The 15078-nt window shown below is 42.8% G+C and overlaps 1 protein-coding gene across 1 annotated transcript in view; it reads left to right on the forward strand.

Moving 5' to 3' along the window:
• LOC144725043 (histone deacetylase 4-like) overlaps positions 1–15078 on the forward strand; it is a 132532-nt gene that overhangs the window by 45882 nt on the left and 71572 nt on the right. The window contains exons 5-9 of the mRNA XM_078604487.1: positions 88–206; positions 3422–3556; positions 4625–4743; positions 12191–12325; positions 13799–14042. Coding sequence (XP_078460613.1) covers positions 88–206; positions 3422–3556; positions 4625–4743; positions 12191–12325; positions 13799–14042 — 752 coding nt within the window. The remainder of the gene's footprint in view (positions 1–87; positions 207–3421; positions 3557–4624; positions 4744–12190; positions 12326–13798; positions 14043–15078) is intronic.

A 15078-nucleotide genomic window follows, 5' to 3' on the forward strand; every position in this document is an offset into this window, starting at 1 on the left:
ATCAGAAGTTAACATTTCCTTCACAATAAGGCCTGGATCACCGAGTCCAGAAATTAACCACATCTTTTTACGGTTTCTGTTTCATAGGATGCCCCATTACGGATCCTTGGACCAGAATTCCACGCAACAAAATATGTCACCACCCAACTATCAGCAGTCTCTCGGCACTTATGACCCAAACAATGATTTTCCTCTCCGTAAAACAGGTAATGTATGATGCTACTCAACTGCCTCCTCTTTTTTGGAGTTTCCCAGTGGTCTCCTTGATGCCCAAATGGAAACTATTCAAAGTCACTTATATATGGGCACTTCTACCTTATATATATATATTTTTTTGTGGATATAAGGTTACACAATAGCCAAATGGGGGGAAAAAACGGTTCACAAATTTTTTTTGACAGAAGTTCTCTGAGCATGCTTTTTGAAGTGTCTACTTCAACAGAGCAAAAGCCTTTTCACAAAGATTATTCTGCAAAATTTGACAACCAAACCGTGCTCGTATAGATTTCGCAATGCGCATCAGCAAACTGCCACATATGAAGTCACATCAACTGTGAAGAGATCCTTTGTGAATACAGATATTTAGCTCTTACAACCGTAAATAATACATTGCACGGAGTTTATCAATATTTAATTGCATGTTAATAGGAGGGGCATTTTTTATTTCTGCAAACAATAACTTTATTGAACTTTGATACATTTCAGTAATTGCAGGCTGTGCTTGTGAGAGATGGCAGGAACATTGTGTGGACCCTGGTTACATAACGGCAGCTCCGTTTAACCACGTCCCCCTGTGGCATGTTACATAAGGCTGCCAGCCTGCATATGCCTATGCTTGACAAGGCAGGACAAGTTCAGAGATGATGTTCATGGAGAAAATAGCAAGGTCACGCATTTTCCGTGTGCCATGAAATGCAACAAATATTCACAGCCCCAGTGTAATTTCTGGAGTAAAACGGTAATATTTAGGCGTATGCGCAATCGTTCATATTATTAGAATGGTTATTGAAATAACCATTTGCTAGTTACAGTCATTAAAAGCAGGTGATTTAAATGTAAAAATACTGCTGGGTATATTAAATTATCTTGTATTTGAAGGAACAGTGTATGCATTTCCGTAACATTCAGTTCAGTCATAGGCTTAATTTTGGCCTTGACACAGTTTCTGATGAGGAAATGGCTATAATACAACATCTATTCCAAAGGGAAGGACACACACACGAGATTGTGATAAAATAAGTAACGCATGTCAATCACTTTACAACCTTTTATCAATCAACTGTTGAATAATAGTTGTAAGGGTACCACAGGAATTTTTTTAGTTTTGGACGCTAAGGGCAGTTATCATAGACATCATAATCAACATCTAATAAACAGATAAGAAAAGAGTAGTTTGGAGTGCTTTTTGAAAGCTGAATTTGATCCTGAAAAGCAACATAATAGTCTGCTGAGAGATATCACGTTTTTAATCAGTGTTCATTACATGTGATTAGAAAAATGGGCACTGACAAATACAACTGACCGTATATGAAAATGTGCAAAAGAAGCATGTGAAAAGATGTATGCTTGCAATGACAACCGAGAGACACACAGAGTAAACTCGTTGATCGCTGATTGTAGAGGAAAGTAAGTGTACTTGGGCAGGATACATTGCTTAAAAGGATGATGCCGATGGACAAGACCAAGGACAGATTGGCAGCCAACGGAGAGAAAAGTGCCCAATAAGACGACGGCAACAGTATGGATGGAACAATGAGATCAACCGATGCGCAGGAGTGAGATCGTTGTGCCCTCACGTAAACTCCGGTCGCCCCTCTCAGCGGCTTTGGCTAGCAGTCGAACAAAGATGGTCATCGCATTGCGCGCTTTCAGATGCGCTTCTGCGGCCGTCTGGAACGCTCTTCCGTCCGATATTAGAAAGCAACTGAAGCAATGTACTTTTAAATCTAGATTGAAAACTCTATTCTTTGGAACTGTGTTTAGTGTTTAGTTTGATGTCCTTCCCCTGCTTCTGCTGTGAGCACGGTTGGGTACTTACGGTGCAAAAGAAGTTAAAAATACATTCATACATACATAGGATCACGTGGTGTGCAGATAGACAATGGCTGATGATGTTAAATAAATATAATGATGATAATACGTATGTATTATTACTTAGCATTATAGGATATTTTTTCAACTCAGAGAGGCCTTCAATTGCCAAAATAACTCAAGTGATGACAATGATGATAACATTTGTTAAGTTGTAGTCTTTAGCAAGGAAATGTGTGCTTCCATAACAAAAAGATTACCGTTGATTGAACAGAAGCATATGTACAAAATAGACAAGTCTGACACTACGAACCTTTAAATTTGCAATCCGCAGGCACCGAGGGCATTGAAATTAGTTTTGCAACTGGATATCTCGTGACCAGTCTGTGGGAGTGTTGTGTGGCTCAGTTAATTAAAGCAAGACGGCTCCCTTTATCTCTTGCCTCGGAAAGGCCAATTTAAATTAATTGCAGCACTGAGTGGCGTAATCCAACATGTATGTCCTTGGGAGAGATGGAAGGGGGCGGCGGTGATGGAGAGTCATTGAAGTGTGATAGAGGCCCGGCACCACGAGGATCTCTATGCGTATCGAGCAGCCCATTTGCTGAGAAAGCTGGCATTTTCAATTGCATCCTCCTCCATAAAGAAGGCTGATGCTCGTGTCTTCCAAAAATAGATTTAATCTGCGGCGCTGACAACAATTGGATTCATTTGTGAGTCTAATGACGGGTGCTGGAAGGGCGAAATCACTTGCAGCTACTCAGAGATTTATTTCCCTTTTAAGGCATTTTATTGTTTTGATCGCATTGAATTAACCTTTCCATATTGTTGCGGTGATTTTTTTCACCAACAATAAAGTGTTCCGTAAGTGCGCTATTTTTCATAGGTTGGCTCACCTGGCCACCCCATTTATGATTGACAACTCGTGTGCCATATCTCTGGGGGCTCTGACAGGTACAGCATGGGACTGCCAGTAGCTAATAAGGGAAGCTCATCTCTGGTGTCAACTTCATTTGAGCTCCTGCAGAAGCAACATGATATGCACAACAGCAGTGCTCGCCTGGTGGCAGCTGATGCTAAGTCCCAAGTTTTTTTTTCATTGCTTTATTGCAAACACAGTAAAATACTTTGCTTTTAAAGCAACGAGTCAGTATTATTTGGTTGGAAGCCCTTTCCTCTTATAAGCCTCTCTTTAAAATGTACGGTGTATTTCAGCGATGTCCTTTAGCATTGCGCTGCAGCTGTCGCGTATCTGCGGCGCACCAGATAGAGCTGTTCTCAATATAATTTTTCGTTAAATTGTTGCAGAATTAGCGCTGCGAGCGGTCCCTGCTCTTTGACAAAAGTGGCAGAGCGAGCGAGTGTTTTGATTTGTTCCCGCTTCCCACAGCGTCGGAGCCAAACCTAAAACTGCGCTCGCGGCTTAAACAGAAGGTGGCGGAGCGGAGGAGCAGCCCACTGTTGCGCCGGAAGGGGCCCGTGTCTGCTGCCGTAGCTGCTAAGAAGAGGCCACTGGAGATGGCGGGTAATTGGCCTAACTCCATTATTAACCGGTCTAATCGTTATCCGGCTTCTGACGCACACTCTGTCACCTGATGAATTAGGCTCATTCACCAAAGCACGGTTCTGTGTGATCCGTTGGAAAGTCTTTGCTGTTGCAAGTTTGCTCGTTGCAACGTGGCACGGTTGGCTACGTATGGTGCAAAAAGAGGTTCGACATGCGTACATATTAGCACGTGAAATATTTTTGAGAAAAGTGTTTAATAGGTGGATTTTTTTTATTCTGTAATAGCTGATTTGTTGGGGGGGGGGGAGTTTTGCTGTACTAGTGACGAATTGGCACGTTCTGTTTAAGTGCAAACCACACTAATTGGCTGTGTTGAGTGGTGACGGGTTTTAACGACACATTTATATATTTACGCGATCTGACCCCAAAAAAACCTCTGTTATGGATGATATTGGTCGTGAAAGCTTACTACGTGTTAAGTAGTTAATTTGTTAAGTCCCAAGGGTCATGGTGAAAATCCCACATTTCCATGGTGGTGGCCAATTTGGAACGACCACTGTTGAATTCCCACAAAGTGGTTTAAAAAATGTGCCTGGGGGGATGATGGGCCAAGCTTGTCTCAGAAAATGTATTGGAACTTATGACATCCTTAGTTTGATTACATTTCATAGATGGTGATCCATTTATAGATGCTCTACTGACACTGATAGATACTTCTAATAACCCTTTTACTTTCTTCTTTCTTCTCCACAGATGATTGACATTTTGAGAAAGTGATGCCTCCAGATCTTACAGACAGACAGAGGGAAAGTGTTTTAATATTTAATACGTGTGTTGAAATTGGTGGGTGGGCATGTCGAGGCTTTGAAATAAAAATCTTGTGTCCTCTCCAATTTCTCCCTATAATTTTAGCGCAATTATCTATAAATGAATCACCACTTTCTATATAAATAAATGTTTCCGTGATTTTTTTTTATTGTGAATCAATATGGGAATGGAGCAGCTACAGGTGCCGGGGAGGCTTGTGCTTGCCAGCTGAGTTAATTGATCTTGACGTGCGTCGCTGTATCTGCCCGAATCTCGTAGACTCCCCGCTGAGCGGCAGTGCGCCCGGCTCAAGTCCCAGCTCCCCTGGCAACAGCACGGGCGGCGGCATCGCCACCGAGAATGGAACAGCAGGGCCCCACCTGCCCTCCCAGCCAGAGGTATGTCGCTCTCTCACACCGCTGTTGTGGTGCGCACCTCACTGGGGCAAGCAAGCCGATCGGTGACGGTGTCACCGACTCACAGAACTCCCCACGCACGCTATGGCACAGAGAATGTGTGTGGGGGGTGTTTATGATATGGGGAGCGGTAGTGCAGCGGTTAGCGTGCTGTGCTACGAACCTGGCGACCGAGGTTCGATTCTCGCTCACGGCCAACACCGGTGACGATTATCTGAACCGGTCCTGAACCTCTCCTAGATCGACTCAGCCTGGTCTGTAAACATCACCAATGGGGAGACAAAGGTGTTGGCCACCCACTCCGTCATGCGCCGTGCCGGCCTCCATAGGTGCTTGCTAACTGCACTTGCCCCAACAGTGTTCAGGCTATATGGGGAATCTTTGTCTTTGTTTATGATACGTGATAAGCCGAGTTAAAAACTAAGAAAAAACACATTCATCAAGAAGAAAAGGAAAACAAATATTTATTGGCGACCTTTCAGGAAATGGTTCTTCACAGGAGAAAAGAAGGGACATTGCCTGAAATGCCACCTGTTGTATATTGTATCACTGTGTATATATATATTTTTTGGCCAGTCTTGTTGGATAATGTATTGAATTTTGGCTATTTGTTCTTGTGCACCACTGCCAACGCAGTATCACAATTTCTGTTTAACTTTGAGTTTAAAAAGTCAATGCTTCTGTAAACAATGCCCGATTGTTTGTGCTTATTTTTATTTTTGACCTTCATTCAGGAATCTAAATGCAACATTTTAATGCAGAGGCAGAATTAGATCATTTTACACGTGGGGGGGGGGGGGATGCAGGGGTGTGTGGGCACAGGCACAGCATAGCAGTGGTTCAGAGAGGAACAGGGTTAATACGCTGTTACGTTAATGACCACGTTGTACCGACTCTGAATTGGAATTGTGCTGAAAGCCATGTGACTCCATTACCCGTGCGATATTTCGCCCGCCACGGGCTGCAGTTCCTCACACTCAAGGTGACAAAGCTCCGTCGTCGACGTGGCAGTCATTAGCAAATACACTCTGTGCACTGTTTTAATTCGTTAATTGATCATGGAGGAAGGCAGCTCATCCTGGCTAAATAAATGAACAGAGTCCATGCCGGAGGACTGTCTCTGCTCATCACGAACCCTGGAGGCTTGGAGACTCAAGCTCTCCTTCACTCTTTAGTGATATCGTCATGTGCATCAGCAGTTGGCAGTGACTATTGGACTAAACTGCACAGAGGATTAAGCACCACTATCCACAGCTGTTGTTTAAAAAAAAAACTTTTAAATGCATTCATGTTAAGAGACAAATTGCAATGCTTTACCTAAGTACATTTAGCAACCGCTTTGTGTAGAATGGAAATTATCGTTGTTAGTTGCCACAGATTTGATTCTCCATCGTGTGGAAAATATAGCAATGGGGGCAGATCATCTGTACTGTTGTCTGCGTGATCATAACGTTTAATATTGATGAGCCTCAATTTGCATTACTGTTGCACCCAGTGTTGTGCCTCGTGGGAAAGGAAATTTTAAGAAAAAAAATCAATTTTGAACACCGCTTCTGGCAGCAATGGCTTCTTGCATGTCACGTTCTCGGAAGTGATATGGGACATTGCAATGCTTGCGCGACAGGACTGATAAATGTTGTGCAATCCAGAGTGCCGCGTGTCAACTCCTTAGATGCCCAGGATGGTCTCTGTGTCAGAGGACACTTGCAAATAGCATCGTCCCAAGTTTCAGCGTGCTTTTTATAAAAGCGCATGGCCTGTTCCACTAAATTTAAACGGGACTCGACTATAATTATCTCAGCGCTTTCGTCAAAACAAACTTGTACAAATGGCACCTCGCTCATCCAAACTCAAGGCAACGATAAGATAATCTGTAAATCTTCTTTAGCCGTTGAATGTCCACTGCTGGATGATAACCAATCGTTGCTTCTTTCCATGTTCCCGTTTTACCTCACCTAATCGTGTTCTAATGCCTGGCATCCTCTGCCATTATCATCATCATCATCACTTTTCTGCCTTAATTTCGATTTCATTATGTTGCCGTTTGATTTCTTAGTTCTCTTCATAACTGATGAAAAAATAATAGGCGTTAACCATTCCAGCAATAACACAGGTGTTAAGATGTTCAAACACCACATAGACATCTATTCCAAGGCATCAAAGTCAGCATTTACCACGCATGATTGTGGTCAAACATGCATGTCCTTAAAACTGATTGGCCTACACCAGAGACAGCCTCCTTTATAGCCTTGTCTAACCAGTGTTAGACCAAAGAACGCTAACTGCTTTGATCTGTGCATTGCCTTCAAGCATCGCAACGGGAACATCAAATTGTCCCATCGATATAACTGCAAAAAAACTGCTCAACCGGAATTTTCTATGGGTTAGAGCAATCTATGGGACCATCATTTGATAGCGGCAAAACATTAACCGTGGATATATTCGTCATATCTGACGAACAGAGGAAGAATTGTGCGTATTTTTCTGTTTTCACGCCAATCTTACAGCACAACGCTATCACAGAGGCGATATGCTTCACAGACAGTCTGCAGTAGTTTAATCGGTGGTAGGGGGCGACGTTGGGATGTGGAATCCCACTTGACTAATTATATAGATATGGAATCCCCCCTTCACTGATTTGCAGGTTATTTTTTTTCTCATTTGAACCATGACGCCAGCACACATAATGGCCTGCTCTTTTCAAATCACGTCACGGGATCTTTAACGTTCGCCGCAAACCAGACGATGCTCATTCTGTGTTCAGTACGCCTGCAGTTATTAACCAGGGCGGCCCACCCGATTCAAACGCAGTGAACCTCTGTGACAAGCAGCGAACGCACAACCGCTTGACCATTTACATTTTTCCCAGCATTCACGTTCATTTCCTTGTAACTGCACTGCCTTGTCGTAATCCACCGAGTTGGACGTTATGTCATGAGTCGTGCAGCAACGGGTGCAGTAGACGACATTGCATTCGACCTTCATCACATCACATGTTCGAATTTAGTTTTAGGAGCAAAGCCAACTTAAAAAAAAACATTGTTAACATTTGTTAGCGCTCCACAGAAACAAATTACTTAAAGAAAACCTGTAGGACTTGGTGAATAATGCCATCTTTGTGTTGCTGTAACATTTATTATATGTTAATTTCATATAAATAAGTGCTGTTTGCTGTGCCTCGTGTGCTTTATATAACGTGTGTTTTTATTTTCATTCATATATTTTAACATAAATTGAAGTTAGATAATGTTTTTTAAAATATATATACTGATTAGATCTTTACAGTTGGGTTTAGAAGTATTAATTAAAGCTACATTTGTTTGGGTTTACAGGTACATGTGGCAATATTGGCTTTTAAATCGTGTGTATAGTTTGTGTACTGTGTACATTACAGTATATACAAAACATTTAATTTCCCCTCAACTGCAGTGAAGTCTGAGAATACATCTTTATACATTTACCTCGGGCCCAATCGCCCGAGAATGTGCGCGATCTCATCACGTGTCTGAAGCCAAACAGGGTTTGAGCTCAGATGACGCATTGTTGAGTGACTATCGGCTGCCACCGAGCTACAGCGTGGGCAGTAGAGGGCAGCGCAGCAAAATCCATTGTTGTAGTGTACTTCTTTGCTTACCCCCCGTCTCTGTTCCCCCGCCTTTACCAAACTGCACTGACCAGCGTGGTGAAGTATGGACAGAAAATGTCCTTAACCCGCACAGCGATGGTGGGCCCTCGTCCAGTCAGTGGATTGAGAAAAGGGTTGTGCATTTACTTTGTACACATTTATTGTTTCTAGATTTGAAGCTTTCGTGACTGCAAGGATTCATACTCTTAGTTCTTTCGGTAAAGTCACGTAGGTAAAAAATGAAATTAAAATTAATAAAAATAAAACACGTAGGTAAAAAATGAAATTAAAATTAATTAATAATAATAAAAATAAAACAATGTTTTATTTTTATTAATTTTTATTTCATTTTTTACCTACGTGACTTTACCGAAAGAACTAAGAGTACACATTTATTGTGTACATTCATAATCGAGAATGCGTCAAGTCATTTATAATGTCGTAATTGTAATGCATCACAAGGGAAGAAAGATCCTTCTTTGAGATCGGCCTGATGTCAGAATGGTCGTTGCCGCATTTTCGTCGTTCATTTTCAAAACTGACCTTAACCTCATTTAATAATAATCAAAACATTTTGACCAAGGCACATAACTGTGCATTTCTTGGAAGCAAAGAGTTTATGCCATGTGTTTAGAATTATAAGAGGAAGGTAATGTTTTATTTTTCTATGCGTTTTATCAAGTGGACATTCATATTCCTATGTCCAGTGTAAATATGAAGTAAATCTTTTATTCCTTGAATTCCCCTCATTTAGAAGAATTGGCAGAAGCCATCAAAAATTGCATTGGTCACTTGCAAGGTTTTGTAGGATATTAAGCATTGCTTCAGAGCTAGATATGACATGACCACGTTACCGAGGACAGCGACCCAAGTATTCCTGTTAACATGTGTCGCATGAAACATCTATATGTGTTTACAAATATCAAGACATCAATTGTCGTTCATTGGCAATTAATTAATTTCATACAATATTTCGGCAAGATTTGCATGCATTCTTGCAATCTGTAATTGTTTTTTAAAACCCATCATTGGCAATGACGATAATGTGCGGAGTAAAACATACGTGCATAATCACTGTTATATTTAGATGGGTCTAAAATATAGTCATATCACCAAAAAGTAATTTCAAGCTGTCTCTTTGGCGGCTGAAAATGTCACCTGCATCGGCTACGCATGAGTCATGCCGCTAAATTTAGCCGAGCCTGTGTTTGCTACAAAAGCCTTGCGTGCTGGAGTCGGACTTTTCAACGTGAATATTTAATCGCATAAACAAAACAAATTTGATGCAGGGCAGTGGCAGAATATCATTCAACCGTGTCCATCATAGTTGGAATAATGTACTTGTTCTCAGGTGTTTCCACTGGTCAGATGAAGAGTTTTTTTTTTTATAAAACGCTGATTACAAAGATCGTATTTGTGAATACAGGATTCACTAGATTTTACAAAAACACTTGTGTATGTCACTCTAACATTTTTTCTTATGATCAAAAAAACATAATTTTTTATTACATATACCCACACTTCAGTTACTACTTGTGATGACATTATACGGTATTTTTATCATATTTTTACAACATTTTTAGATGTCACGTCTTTATGCATGTGTAGAGGTGCTAGACACATTCTATTCGGTAACCTGCGGGGCCACTATGTAATCGGAGGGGCAATGCAGAGTTACCACTCTGGGACCAACGGCCGGGGTCAGGGAAAGGTGGGAGCGGATCGTAAACACACTTTCCCGCCAGACCAACGGCCAAGGGTAAAAGATGATCGAAACACAAATTCGAGAGAACCAATCAGAGGGTCCCACGAGGGAGCATGGGATTGGATAAGGACTGTTACAGACGGGTATAAAAGGGCGAGCGCGGGGAGCGCCCGCCAGTTCTCCTCAGACGAAGACTCAAGCCAGCTCAAGATGGCTAGGACCCTGGACCAAGCCTTCCAGCTCTTCTAAGAGCTGAGGCTCAGTGTCACCAGCGGTCAAGGGGAGAATAGGTCCTGGCAGGCAGGACCCTGGCTCCCCAGCCTTGCAGCTCTTGTAAGAGCTGAGGCTCTGCGCGACCAGTGGTCAGGGGACCCACCGAGCCAGCGGTGGGTCAAGCTAGCCTCCCCTAGGTCCCAGCCGGAGGACGCTAGGGTAGCTACCCTAGCGTCCTCCGTGGGGCAGAGCCCAGATCCTTCTGGTCGGTTCCAGAAGGGGGCGTGGCCGAGGGCGGAGCCAGGCCACGCTGGGGAGGATAAAGGTAGGCCCCGATGCTGCGGTTTGGGAATGGAACCCGTTGTCCTCACAAGTCTTCGTCCCCATCATCAACTCCTCGTCTGTGTTGGGTCAGGCAGTGTGCCGGCTGTCCTGGCCCGTATATAGTTATCCCCTATACTGTGGAAAGTGTAGAATAAACGTGTATGCCTCCAACTATTAGTGTCTCTGAAGTGACTCACTACACATATATAAAAATTTAATATTATAAAATACAATTCTCACGACGTTTCAGCCACAGTGTTAGATGTGAAAGCTCCAATTGCAGTGTCGGCTACAATTATGCACTGTTATTACCGTGCTAACCTACAAAGCACAGTAATAACATAAGAGTGAGGATTTGTACCCACCACTGCAGATACATGTCGGTACTGATATACATTTTCTGCAGAAATTAATAAAAATGGCAACTAAAACGTTTGGTGTAACTTCCTACCCCCCCCAAATTTACACATTTTTTGACATTGCATGTTCTTTATTTCATATTAAAAAAATTAATAATTAACAAAGAGCCTTACAAATTTATGGAATATTTTGTTTGCATTTAAACCATTTCAAGGGACATGCTGTAAAAGATTGCATAATCCCACTTTGTAAGTCATTGCACCGGCGGAGCATATTACATAATGAGTTACCAATAGACAGAGAGGACGTTTACATTTCCATGTTGTTAAAACATATGGCTCTTCATTGAACAGTATGCGAAAACTTTTAAACTAATGTGGAGTTTTGACATGGCACATGACGAGCGTGCTCACCCTGTACCACGGGGGAGGTGGGGTGGTGGGAAGTAAAACATTGGCAATTTCCTTCTGGGCAACTATTCTAAACTTTTACATGCACTGTGACAAATTTGACAACTTACTTTTTTCAGATATATAATTCTGACCTGTCGACAAAAACTATGAGGAAAAAAATAATTTGTATTACAGCTCTAATTGTGGCTGCCATGCTAAGGAGCAAGAAAGACAAATTGTACCTCTTGTCTTCATGAAGTGTGATACTTGACCACACTTTATGAATATATATATTGTATCAGCCCAGAAAGTGCCTATGTATTCCTCTCGTGAAGTAATGTATTTCATATTCTTTATATATCAGTGGGTGTTCGGAATGGCATTATCCAATATAGAAATGGGGCTTCTGAAAGACGCAACTGAGCAGTTAAATGCATTTGCCGCCAGCAACAATGGGAGGTAGTGGTGTCACAACGACTCTAATAGGAGAGCATTGGGTGGCTAAAATAAAGCTGGTTGACACCGTGAGGAGTGCTGGTGGCACATCTTCCAGTCGCTCAGTCATTTATCCTAAACACTAAATTTAATCCTATAAACTCCTGCCAGTTGTTACTTCATATCACCTCAAAGTGCACATAACCTAGCATAAGTGCTTTGGTGAATTCACTGCCACTTGGTGGTAAACGATGCTTGTTGTTTGATGATTTGTTTGATGATACACATGTGTACGTTTATTTCAGATTTATATTTGATGTCATCATTTATAATTTGATGTTATTATTTATATTTGATGTTATTATTTCTCCTCAGCACGCCTTAACCCAGCGTCAAACAATGGCACCTGAAGGAGTAGCATGTCCCCTGAGCCTCTACACTTCTCCGTCGCTGCCCAACATCTCACTGGGCCTGCCCCTCTCGATGACCGCTCACAACTCTCAGCTGACGGTGAGTTATGCACGATCTTTTCTTTTTTCCTACACCTCTTTTTGCCCCTTCGGATTCAAGCGGCACATGCACACAGGTGGGATATGCTTCAGGAGGGATGCTGTCTGTGCATTCCATTAGCCACGCATTGCATGTTAACCCCCCCTCCCCTCCCCCCCACTGTGGTAATTAAATACTCAGCTACGCTCTGCACAGCTCGCACAGACGGTATCCAGCTTGACGCTTACAGGTGCTTTCTTGCGTTATGCATTCCAATTGGCTCTTAGAACGTCTCATAGCAAAAACAACGTTACCTTGGACATCTTAAGGTTGGTTTACGATGCAGGCACCATTGGCAGTTTCACTGTTTTAATGTTTTATTCTTATGCATATTAGATGTTTTTTTACTTAACTGATTCACAAAAAAAACTTACATTTAATGTTATGACTTGAAACTTTCGTGACTGCAGGAATTCATGTTCTTGGTTCTTTCGGTAAAGTCACGTAAATAGATTTTTTTTTTACAAAATTATAAATTAGGAAAAAATGTAAAAAATTAATAAATAATCAATTGAATAAAAATAATAAAATATCATTACAAATAAAAAGAAAATAATAACTTGAATAAAAATATGAAATAAAAACAGTCAAATAAAATTTTAAATAAAAATTAATTGAATATAATAAAGGTAAAAAACCCACGACGTTTCGATCACAACACAAGTGACAGTGTGCTTTCAATTGAGGAGATGAATGTGAAAATCAATAGAGGCCTGGAAGTACGCAACGAAATAAAAGCGAGCACTTGGTAATGCCACGAATTGGAAAAGAATGTGTCCTTTTGAGCGTCTCCTGTAATTGTAACACAGAGAGAACAGTTTATCACCTTCCATTGAAGGTGAGCCTAAGAACATGAATAAAATGTGCATCTGCAGAGTAGTCTGTGTCTAATAATCTGTGTATAGCATGTATAGCTATGGTTAAATCCAGGTGTCCTGTTTGATGAAATCAGCTCGTGTGTCGGCGCTAGATGGATTCAATATATCGCAGGATCGTGAAAGATGGTTACAGATTGCAGAGGCTTTCATCCAGAAGTTGATTGACCATGGCTAACGATGATGATGTAATACTCAATGAGCACACGTGTGTGCGCGTGTGCATGCGACCTCGGTAATGCAATAGTTAGCGCGGTGCTCTACGAACCCGGCGACCCGAGTTTGATTCCCGCTCACGGCCAACACCAGTGACGGTTACCTGAATCGGTCCTGGGCCTCCCCTAGGTCGACTCAGCCTTAAATGAGTACCTGGTGCGATGTGCAAACATCGCCACTGGGGAGACAAAGGCGGCCGGGCGTGGTGCTGGCCACCCACCCCCTCGTGTGCTGTTCCGACCTTCACAGGTGCTACTCGCTGACATCACTTGCCCCAACGGTCTGTTAAGGCTACACGGGAGGGGGATCTTTGTCTTTGTGTTGTTGCATGTGACCTCGACAGGCGACGATGGCACTTTCTGCCAAGCAACAGCAGCCAGAGCGAGTGGCAATGCCGGGGCAGTTTCTTCCGCCGCTGCCCCTCTACCTGGCCGCTCGTGCTGTCAACGGAGAAGGGCAGCATCCAGGGCAGGGCCAGGCGCAGGGGCACGGCGTCAGTCTCAGCCAGAGCTGCAGTCAGCCGAACCTGTTGCAGTCGGCACGCCTGCAGAGTGAGCAGGCCCGCCCTCCGCACCCAAAACACACAGGTGCGGTCACTTTATCTCCCGCATGTGCACTGACGTCTAAGCCTATTACTTTTCCGTGATTATGTGCGTACCATATATTCTGACCAAGTCTTGTTGGATATGAACGCACATCTACACCCGTGCCCATACACACATATGTATGGATGTTTGTGGTAAACATGGGAAGCGTGTTTTTTTCTAACCGTCCTGCCAAAAATTTACGTTTTCAATCTGCAATTTTGTTCTGATGAGTGGTTCAATCATACAAAGGGCATACAACGTGTATCATGTCATAGCATTATAAGACAGGATTCTATGGGTAAATACAACAGATAAGGCAGGGCTAACTGTATATCCCCGTTAGCTGCAGCATCTTGTACAATGGGGACACTGGTGTTTATACTGCTAGGGGACTTTTTTTATTTGAGAGGATGTATTTAATTCTTTTAAAACATGTTACGTCTTTTGTGACCATTTATATTCCTCTATGCAGCAGCTGCTGCTGGGAGCATGACGTCTGTTTCCGACTACGTCTCAAAAAATAATAATAACTAAAACAGCCACTTGACCCCTCTTTGTGCGCATTCCGCCTTGTCCCTCCGCCAACTGTGGCGCTCTCTCCCTCGGTGCCCTTCTTTCACCCGCTCCGCCCACTTTCCACATCTTCTGTGAATCCGCGCAAACCCATCGCGACCGCTTTTTGGCTGCACGACAAACGGAGACGGTCACCGTGTCGTGGCACTTTATTAAACGCACCTCTGCAGCGCACTTTTACACCTCGATTGAAAACTAATTTTTTGAAGAACTGCTTTTTGTGTTTAATTTGTCGGCCTTCTCCCGCACCTCCGATTAGCACGGTGGGTTACGCACGATGCGAAAGAAGTTAAAAATACATGTGCACTTTGCTTATTAATTATCATTAAATTCCTCGACCATTCATCTCCAATGCCACCCTCCCATCTTTCTGTGTTGCCACCGCTCTGGCTGTTACCCACCCATCTGCCGTCCCACACCCTCCCTCCCGCTCTCCACCTTTCACTTGACTCCACCCTCCCCC

The sequence above is a fragment of the Lampetra planeri genome, chromosome 2 (genome assembly GCF_965212315.1).
Source record: "Lampetra planeri chromosome 2, kcLamPlan1.2.h2, whole genome shotgun sequence".
Lineage (NCBI taxonomy): Eukaryota > Metazoa > Chordata > Hyperoartia > Petromyzontiformes > Petromyzontidae > Lampetra > Lampetra planeri.